General features: G+C 34.9%; 1 protein-coding gene across 1 annotated transcript; it reads left to right on the top strand.

The window, feature by feature from the left end:
* Positions 1-5,816: 5,816 nt before the first annotated feature.
* On the top strand, positions 5,817-9,631 carry LOC142170212 (uncharacterized). Its single transcript, XM_075232060.1, has 4 exons — positions 5,817-6,852; positions 7,039-7,145; positions 7,302-7,493; positions 8,780-9,631. Exons 1-4 carry the CDS (start codon positions 5,817-5,819, stop codon positions 9,629-9,631), a joined length of 2,187 nt encoding a protein of 728 aa, XP_075088161.1.
* The last annotated feature ends 554 nt before the right edge of the window (positions 9,632-10,185 follow it).

Raw genomic sequence — 10,185 nt, 5'->3', positions numbered from 1 at the left:
TCAATATCAATGAATAGCAATAAATTGCATTTAAGTAAATAGAATGAATGAGTCACCCTAGAAAGGATAGAATCGGTGAATGTTCTTTCTAACAATGATAAGTGATGGACAATCCTTCGAATATTTTAGCTATTCTCGGATCTAATAAAAAAGTATAGACAAGAATCTCAGTGAAAAGGTGATGTTTGTATATTAGTAATGAGATCCGATTCTCTTTCTCAAGTCAAAATATATTTTTTACAAACAAATATCACATGTCCCCTATCATTATATCTTTTTCTATTTATGGGGAACATGTTCCTAAAAAGAAAACTTTAATAGTGCAAGTGCAGAGAATATCTACTAGGATATTTTCTTTAATGTCCTATCTTGAAACTAGCCGTTATAATTCTATCAAGAATCTCGACCACAGTCCTTGTTGACTCTTCGACCATGGCCTTTGCCGATAATTAGATTACTTTGACACGCGACGTCCCGAGAATGCTTTACTAGCACCGTTTTTTTTTATTAAAGATGGATTTTGACCCCTACAAGCATTTATCCGAAGTTCGCACATCCATTATTGAGATATCTTATTCTAATATTGAGAGATCTTTTTATTTATTATTTTTTCCAGTAGGGTGGTGATGTTAGTTATCAATAGTTGGAGATTTGACATGACATGCAATAAAATAGGAAGTGTAGTGGCCATGAATTTGGTACTGCCCATTGATCATTAAGAATTGGATCGCAGGCATGAATTTGAACAGAAAATTACGTTGGGTGGATCTTTTTAGGACCGTCATTGATATTTTTTACCGTAATAAGAAAAGATTTGGAAAAATAGTCTTCGGACAAAATTTTGGGAAACACTTTTGAAAATCGTAAGAATTTTCCCATATGAAAAATTCTGGGGATTGCCATATTTCGTGGCAATCGTGGCGATCACCTTATGAAATTTCTAGCTATTCCTATGCTTTGTGGTAAATCATGGTGATGGCGATTACCAGAAACCTTCTCAAATTCTGGCCGGAAGTTATTCCCCTAAGATTTTTCTTATCGGGGTCAAAATATGAACTTTGCAACGAGTGACTATTTGTGCAAACCACCCGAATTTGCACGATTCTCGCCCAATTATAGAGCCCAAACAGATGGGCCTTTTTCAAACTTGTTCCTTCTTCCTCAGCTCTGAAGCCCAAACATCGTCCTTTCAAATTTGTGCCTTCCTTTAAAGTAAATATTGCACGGGTCGCCCCATTTGATCGCCCTCATTTAACCTATACTCATTTTTAAAAAAAGTTTTAACTTCTACCTGCTTTTTAAACAACTTCAGTCCCCTTTCTCCTCCTCCTTCTCCTCCTTCGTTTTCTTCTTCTTCTTCTTTCTTCTGCTGTTGTTGGTGCTGCTATGAAACTTCAGTTCAAGGGATGATTGCCATAAATATGTTTATCAGATTATTTAAAAACAGATTATAAATAATTATGTAAGTTAGTAGACAATAATTATGTAACAGATTATAATATTTTCACGTACGTAAGTTAGTAGACAATGATAATTCTGTTCTTTTTACGTTTATTGTTTCCAAAATTTATGATTTAGATATTGTTGGCAATCTGATTATTTATCTAGTATGTTAGAAAGCTTTTTCAAAAACTTCAGCTTATATAGTGCTGAAGTTTTTATAAATGAACTAAATAACTTCAGCATCTTCTGCTGAAGTTTTTAAAAAAACTTTATGACAAAACTAATGAATCTAAGACAAAAAAACTTCAGCTTTTAGTGCTGAAGTTTTTGAAAAAGCTTAATGACAAAACTAATGAATCCAGGACAAAAAAACTTCAGCTTATTTAATTAGTGCAATTACAAACAAAAACTTCAGCAAATAGAGAATAAAACTTCAGCTACTATGCTTAAGTTTAGCAATTACAAACAAAAACTTCAGCAAATAGAGAACAAAACTTCAGCTACTATGCTTAAGTTCAGCAATTACAAACAAAAAGTTCAGCACACTTGCTACTTCAGGCCCGTCTACTAGAATGTTGAAGTTTTGCGTGATTGTCTTTGCTACTTCAGCCCCGTATGCTGAAGTTACGCGAAAAAGCGGGTACGTTTGCAATTTTTTTGCAAAGCAGGCACAAGTTAAAATGTGACCCAAAAAGCGGGTACAGATGCAAATGTCCCTCCTTTAAACTAGTTGCTCAACTAGAACCCAAACTTTACCATCTTAATTCATGACTTTACTGTTCTGCTTTTGTTTTAAATTCACAATTTCAGGTTCTAAAATAAATATCTAATTGGTTTCATAATTCAACTTCTTCTTTTTTAAATCAGAAGAATAATTTATTCTGGAAAACAAATTTGACTTTGAGAAGAAAGTGTTCTTTAGGGCATGCATAATGGGGTTTCTTTTCTTTCAGAGGCATGAGTAGTAAATTGCATATTACATTCTTGACAACATAATCAAATAAGAAATCAGTTCACATAAGGATCAACAAATGAATGAAAAAGATTTACATAGTAATAGCTTCCTTATATTACTTAAAGATAGGACAGAAAGAATGAAAAAGATTTACATAGTCGAATTGTATTAGTTGCAAATATGTTTTAGACTTTAGCACTTTACTGTACGCCTTATGCTTTTTAAGAGTGATTTTGGCTGTTCAGATATTTCTTACGTCTAAACAGGGGCGGCTCAAGAAAATTGGAGGCCTAAAGCCAAACTTTTTTAGAGGCCTTAAACTTTTTTTTAAAAAAATCATAATGTTATGGGCCTCATACTTTATAGTTGACATATGTAAATTCTGATAAATAATAATAGTAAAGCAATATACTACTATGAAGTAAAACTGTAAAAATAATAAATTTTAAATTTTAAATGAAATAATAAAATGTTAAAACAATAGAATTTGATTCTAGAAATTCATAACTCAATATGTCAGAATAAAATTTCATTATTGCTCCATTGCTTGAAATTAAGAATGAAAAAGAAGTAATCCTAATTTATTTAATGTCTTTCATCCGTAAAATGTCATCCGCTCTAGGAGTTTACACCTAACTAAACATTTAATCTTAAGAATCAACAAATCAAAGTAAAAATATTACCCGACCATGGTTAAGTATCCAAAGTTATACATTTAAGACATACGTCATACATTCATTGGCTTACTATACACATTCGATGCAGATAAATTTTTACCACTTTTCATCCCTTATCTTATGGAGAATAGACAAGTTAGTAAGAAGAAAAAGAAAAGAATATAAAATATAAGTTTTATGAAGAAGAAGAAGAAGAAGAAGAAGAAGAAGAAGAAGAAGAAGAAGAAGAAGAAGAAGAAGAAGAAGAAGAAGAAGAAGAAGATTGTTAGAAGGTAAATTAATTATAAGTCAACATAAATCACATTGGCAAAATAATTCTCTATCTTTTTATAAAATATTTATACTTTTTATCATAAATATTCAATGTATATAAAATTACCATAGAATTAACCTATTATTAATTAAAAAAAATAAGGCCCTAATAATTTGGGGGTATATAGCCATTGCTTGATTGGCTTTACCCTCCAACCGGCTCTGCGTCTAAAAGAATATACATCATTTCTATTAATATTTTGCTATATTTGCATAATATTGGCATGTGTTTAATTTAAAATTGGTATAGGTAAGTTTACATGAAGTATAGTAGTGAGTCAAGATTTATATACTTGATTTAACTTATTTGAGAGGGAGACATAATTATTATCGTTGTTATTGTAATGAAATGGAGAAAACAAAAGGAGGGATGGGAGCCAACGAGGCAAAATCATGTAATGAATGACTATTTTTGTGAATGGAGTTCATAAACTTAAAGGACATCAAAAGAACATAATTATATGGTAAATCAGTAGCCTAAAGTTGGGTCAGGCCATGTTTGCCTTTAGTCTTGTTAAGCTAATCAGTTCCCCAAATGTGGAAATTAATTATGGGGCACCAAATTTAAACTTGTCCATCATAAGTTTTGATGCTTTACGATCTGTAAACGAAGAGTGGCAAAAATCTTTTACAATCTCTTATCTATACAAATCCTATAATATCTTGTTTCTTCCTTTTGCTTTCGTTTCTTTTTCTATATTTTATGTTTTGGTGGCTAGTGGAAGGAATAAATTTTCTAAACAATTTCCCCTTTGTTGGTAAAATGTTGTATAATTTTTTTTTTTTGCACAATATACCATCGAAACGTGTTTGGCAGTCAGAAGTAGATCCAGGATTTGTATAAATATGCACAAGTTTTGTACATATTTAATAATTTTTTGGGCAAAAATACAGACTATGAGGGAAAGTAATTAATGGATTCAGTTAAACTCATAGCTTCTACACTAAATACGCCCCTGTCGGCAGTTAGTCATCTTCACATTTGTGATAGTTTGTAAATTGATAGGAAGGTGTGGAGGTCGAGGATTAAGGTTGTAGGTTGGGGGTAGTCGAGCGTTTCTCCTCGTTGTGCCGGCTAGCCTGATAGTATTTTGTCTATGATTGCTAGCGGTTTATGTTGTGTTTCACATTTTTTATGTCTTTCACATTTTGGCCTTTCTATTTATTTACTGTCTTTTACGATACTGATACTATTTCTCAAGTTTCTGTTGTTGTTACGGATCTATTGTCTCTGAGCCGAGGGTTTCTGCGTATACTCCACCTTTCCCAGACTCCACTACTGGGATCCTAGTGGGTTGTTGTTGTCATACATGGTAAATTAAATCAGAGGCGGAGCCAGGATTTTAAACTTTTGGGTTTGGGATTTTCATCGCCTCAAATTACTGGGTTCTAAATTAATTAATTTATACCTACTCAACGAGCTTTTTAAGATAAATATAGAGTTCGAACCAAAGCTACTGGATTCGACCGAATCCGCTTTCGCCACTCTAGCTCCGCCATGAATTAAATAGATGTTTTTAATACTACTCCATCATATTCATACCATGAATATACGAAACAAGAACGTAATAAAAGGAGATTTTGCATGTCAACGAAGAAAATATTACTACGACTGAAAAGAAAAATGCATGTGGACCTAGAAATAAATTCTTACTCAACCACTACGACAGACAAAGACCTTGTAGTAAGACTTTATATCTTTTCTTTAAAAAGAAATTTTCCAGTTGATTTGTTTTAAATTAAAGAAAATGGAATTGTTTTGACTCAACCAAATTGCACTTCTAAGCAATTGGCTCCTCTTCCTTTCTAAAGATTCGAAGATACTCCATTCCTTCAATTAAATTTTAAGTTGTCATCGTGTTGGACTGGAAATCAACAACCTGGCCCCTAAATTAAGAGCTGATCGACATAGAGCAGCTGCAATCGAAGAAGAAGATGAAGAAGAGATGAAAGCAGAAGTGTCTCAAATGACCTAGAAAATGGAAGACCAGCACATATAATTCAGCGGCTATCGGGCTCAAACAAGAAACTGGGCCAATATAACATATTGGTCCAAATAAACAAAATACTGGAAGCCCAAATATGTCATAAGGTCTGGCCCAATTTATTAACACATTCAGTCCATTTTTGTAGCATAGTGGATACAGCTGGAAGACATTTGTTCCTTCCAGAACATCAATATCCAAATGCAATTATAGATGCACATGTCATAGTGGAAACAATGAGTAGGATAACATATTAAAGAATGACACACTTGTACTTAGTATAGCTGTAATTGTCCATAGTCATCATTCCTATTTTTTAGGTGTATAAATTTGCATTCTGTACAACATATGTGGCATAACAAGAAAAGGAAATTTTCCTAAATCTCTACATAGTATCAGAGCAGTAGCTATCTGAAGTTTTTTTTTTCTTTCTCTTTTATTGAAATGGCACCAAACTCCACAGATGACTCTTCAAATATTTCTGCAGCTAGAACAGTTAACCAACCAGCTGCTATCATCATCGATTCCACTCACCTCTATTACCTTCATCCATCTGATTCACCAGGAATGGTTCTTGTCAACTCAGTTTTTGATGGAAAAGGATATGGAGGATGGCGTAGAGCCATAATTATTGCACTTTCTGACAAGAACAAACTTGGTTTCATCGATGGAACATTTTATCAACCAGATGCAACTTCCACTGATTTCAAGCATTGGAATCGCTGCAATGATATGGTTATATCATGGATTTTGAACTCTCTATCTAAGGACATAGCTGAAAGTGTCCTTTATTCTAAAACTGCAAATGAGATTTGGAAAGAACTTGAAGTTAGATTTGGGCAATGTAATGGTGCTCAGCTTTATCAGTTACAAAAGGAGTTGAGTGATATAGTACCGGGAACCTCTGATATAGCAGGTTACTATACAAAGGTGAAAAGGATTTGGGATGAGTTATATACCTTGAATACTTGTGTGCATTGTACATGTGAATGCAACTGTGGAGGAAAATCAAAGACTTTCAAATCCCTTCAAGATGGCAGACTCATCCAATTCCTCATGGGACTTAATGATATCTACTCAGCTGTAAGGAGTAACATTCTAATGCTTACCCCTTTGCCTAGTGTCAATCAAGCCTACTCTCTTCTCATTCAAGATGAGAAACAAAGGAAAATTCATGTTGCACAACACCCTGTCGAAACTGCTTTTCTGGCAGGAAATCAGCAAACCTATTTTCAAAAGTATGCTAATGGGGAAGGAAAATTCAAAGCAAACCTTGAAGGAAAGAAGAGTAACCTGATGTGCAACTATTGCAAGAAACCTAGCCATTCCATTGATAAATGCTATAGAATCATTGGTTTTCCCTCCACTTTCAAGTTCACCAAATCCAGAAAATATAATGGAGGAACTCATAGCAATGCAACAATCATGCATGAAGAAAACACAGCTTTGACAGCAAACACAATGGTAGAAAATACAGCAGGTAAAGTCATAACTCAAGAACAGTTCAGTCAGCTTTATCAACTTCTTCAACAAGTAAAGGTACAATAGGGTGAGCAGAGTTCTAATGCAAATGCTAGTGCCAACTGTGTTGGTAAAACCATCAATGCCCCTAATCTATATTGTCTTTCCTGTTTTCCTTACATGAATTCTACCTCCTGGATAATAGATTCAGGAGCTTCAGAACATATGACTTTTGATCATTCCATTTTATTTAATATAAAGCCTCTAACCAAATCTCTATACGTCAATCTGCCGAATTCATATAAGGTTAAGGTCAGTTAAGTTGGTAGTGTCCATGTTCTGCCAGATTTAATCCTAAATAATGTGCTGTATGTTCCAGATTTCAAGTTTAATCTAATTTCAGTTCACAAACTCACTAAACAACTCATGTGTACCTTGATTTTCTCATCTTTTGGTACATTCTTGCAGGGCCCTTCACTGAAGAGGCCAGTGGTAGTTAGTGAAGTGAAGGAAGGTCTATATCTACTTAATCCAGTTTTTCTATGTTCCGGACAAGTTCATGGAAATCAATCATTTTTTAAGTCTTTTTTTTCTTGCAACAACTTTAAGAAGCACATTGTGTCTCATTCAGTTTCTTGTTCAGCTAGAGTCAACTCTAATGTAAGCCTATGGCACAAAAGATTGGGGCACATGCCCATATCTAGCATGCAAAATCTATCAAATTTTCATTTTCCTTCTCTTGCCACATTTAATCATCCTTGTAATGTATGTTCTCAAGCTAGGCAGGCAAAGTTGCCTTTTTATTCAAGTCATATAAACATAAATTCCGTTTTTCAACTAATTCATGTTGATACTAGGGGACCTTACAAGCTCCCAACACATGACGGTTATAGATATTTTTTGACTATAGTTGATGACTATAGTAGAGCAACTTGGACCTATCTATTACGAACAAAAAGTATGCCTTTTCAGTTTTAAAATCTTTTCTAATAATGGTAGAAAGACAGTTTTCCACAAAAATTAAAATCATTCGTTCCGATAATGCTTTGGAATTAGGATCAGGATCTATTCTTTCAAAAAAAAAATCCTCTAATGGAATTCTTCATCAAACCTCTTGTGTTGCCACACCACAACAAAATGGAGTGGTTGAGCGAAAATACAAACATCTTTTAGAGACATGCAGGGCTCTATTATTTCAATCTAATCTCCCCACCATGTATTGGGGTAATTGTTTGTTAACTGCTACTTTTCTAATAAATCGATTTCCCTCTAGAGTTCTTAATTTCAAAACACCTTTCGAAATTCTTTTTGGAAAAGTTCCATCTTATGATTTTCTCAAATGTTTTGGTTGTCTATGTTATGCATCTACTTTACCTCATCACAGAGCAAAACTTGAATCTAGATCTGTCAAGTGTATTTTTATAGGTTATCCTTTTGGAAAGAAAGGCTACAAATTGTTGGATCTTTAATCTAAAGCCATTTTTATTTCACGAGATGTTATTTTTGATGAGGACATATTTCCATTCTTGTATCCTTCATCTGAACAACCAATTTTTCCTAAAGAAGTTTCTACTATTCAAGACCCGAATCACTCTTTCTCTCCATCTGATATCCATTTTTCCACAGAGTCAGATTCTAACTCCCCTATACAACCTTCCATAACTTCACCTCACAACGCTCCTACCTCATCTCCTATCTCCAAGTGTATTTCCTCTCCATCTTCCCTACCCCTTCCACCTGAACTAAGGCGGTCTACTAGGGACCACAATCCACCATCATATCTGGCAGATTATGTGTGCAATGTTGTGTACTTGACTGATCTAACCAAATTTTGTCTTGCAACACCAATCTCACCTACTACTATGAATTTCACTGACCTCTCTCCTACAAACCAGTCTTTTTTTAACTCTATCTCTCACATCGTTGAACCTACAAGTTTCTCCCAGGCAGTTTTACATCCCAGTTGGCAGGAAGCAATGACACAAGAACTTCTAGCTTTGGAAACCAATCAAACCTGGGACGTGGTTGAACTACCGAGAGGCAAGAAATCTTTACCTTGTAAATGGGTTTATAAAGTTAAATACAAATCTGCTGGAAGCATTGAAAGATTTAAATCTTGCCTAGTTATCCGCGGGGACATTCAAAGAGAAGAAATAGACTACACTGAAACTTTTAGTCCAGTGGTGAAAATGACAACTGTTAGATGTATTTTAGCAGTTGCAGTTAAACGACACTGGAAACTGTTTCAATTAGATGTCAATAACACTTTTCTTCATGGTGATCTACAGGAAGAAGTATATATGAGATTCCCCCCAGGATTGCCTTCACCTTCTAATAATCATGTTTGCAGGTTAAAAAAGTCCTTATACGGACTTAAACAGGCTTCCCGGCAATGGTACGCACGACTTACTGGTGTACTAAATTTCAAAGGATATTCTCACTCTCTTAACGACTATTCTCTATTTTTCAAAAAGACAACTGCTGGAATTTCTATTGTTGATGTTTATGTCGATGACATACTTCTTACAGGAGATGACCCTACAGAGCTTTCTAATCTCAAAGAATTCCTCAATTTGGAATTCAAAATTAAAGATCTTGGAGAAGCTAATTATTTTCTTGGCATGGAACTACTAAGGGAACAAAATGGACTAATTATCAGTCAAAGAAAGTTCACCTTGGAGCTTCTTTCTGAATTTGGTATTCTTGATTCACGGCCAGTCTCATCTCCGCTAGACCCCAGTTGCAAGCTTCGAGCCGATGTTGGCGAACCTTTTCAAGACCCAACTATCTACAGATGACTGATCGGAAAACTCAATTTTCTAACTTATACTCGCCCTGACCTCTCCTTCGCAGTTCAGCATCTAAGCCAGTATATGCAAAGTCCCCGTACACCTCATTTCAATGCTGGTTTACACTGTCTTTGTTATCTGTTGTCTTCACCATCACTTGGGCTTTTCATGAATTCGACCTTTCTTTACAATTAACCGCTTTTTGTGATTCTGATTGGGGAACTTGTCCGGAATCTCGTCGCTCAATCAGTGGTTTCTACATCAACCTCGGAGGATCCCCTATTTCATGAAAATCAAAGAAACAATCTTCAATATCCCTTTCTTCTGCTGAAGCCGAATATCGGTCTGTGAAGAAGGTTGTTTCACAACTTACATGGCTTGTACGCCTCCTCACAGATCTTTCATTTCCCCCCTCGTTGCTAGTCTCCCTTCACTCAGATAGCTAGGCGGCTATTCACATCGTAAAAAATCCCGTTTTCCACGAACGCGCAAAGCACGTGTAAATTGATTGTCATTTTGTCCGCAAACAGTACCTCACCGGACTCATTTCTTTGTCTTTCGTT

Source organism: Nicotiana tabacum, chromosome 16 (genome assembly GCF_000715075.1).
Source record: "Nicotiana tabacum cultivar K326 chromosome 16, ASM71507v2, whole genome shotgun sequence".
In the NCBI taxonomy this organism is placed as follows: domain Eukaryota; kingdom Viridiplantae; phylum Streptophyta; class Magnoliopsida; order Solanales; family Solanaceae; genus Nicotiana; species Nicotiana tabacum.
Note: the sequence above shows the minus strand (reverse complement) of the source record. Positions and strands in the feature narration are given on the sequence as shown.

Excerpts from the sequence above, each read along its gene's own strand:
- LOC142170212 (XM_075232060.1), top strand. The coding sequence starts at position 5,817 with ATGGCACCAAACTCCACAGATGACTCTTCAAATATTTCTGCAGCTAGA. Across the intron at positions 7,146-7,301 it reads CGAATTCATATAAGGTTAAG|GGCCCTTCACTGAAGAGGCC; the intron begins GTCAGTTAAGTT and ends ACATTCTTGCAG. Across the intron at positions 7,494-8,779 it reads CAGCTAGAGTCAACTCTAAT|GCAGTTTTACATCCCAGTTG; the intron begins GTAAGCCTATGG and ends AGTTTCTCCCAG.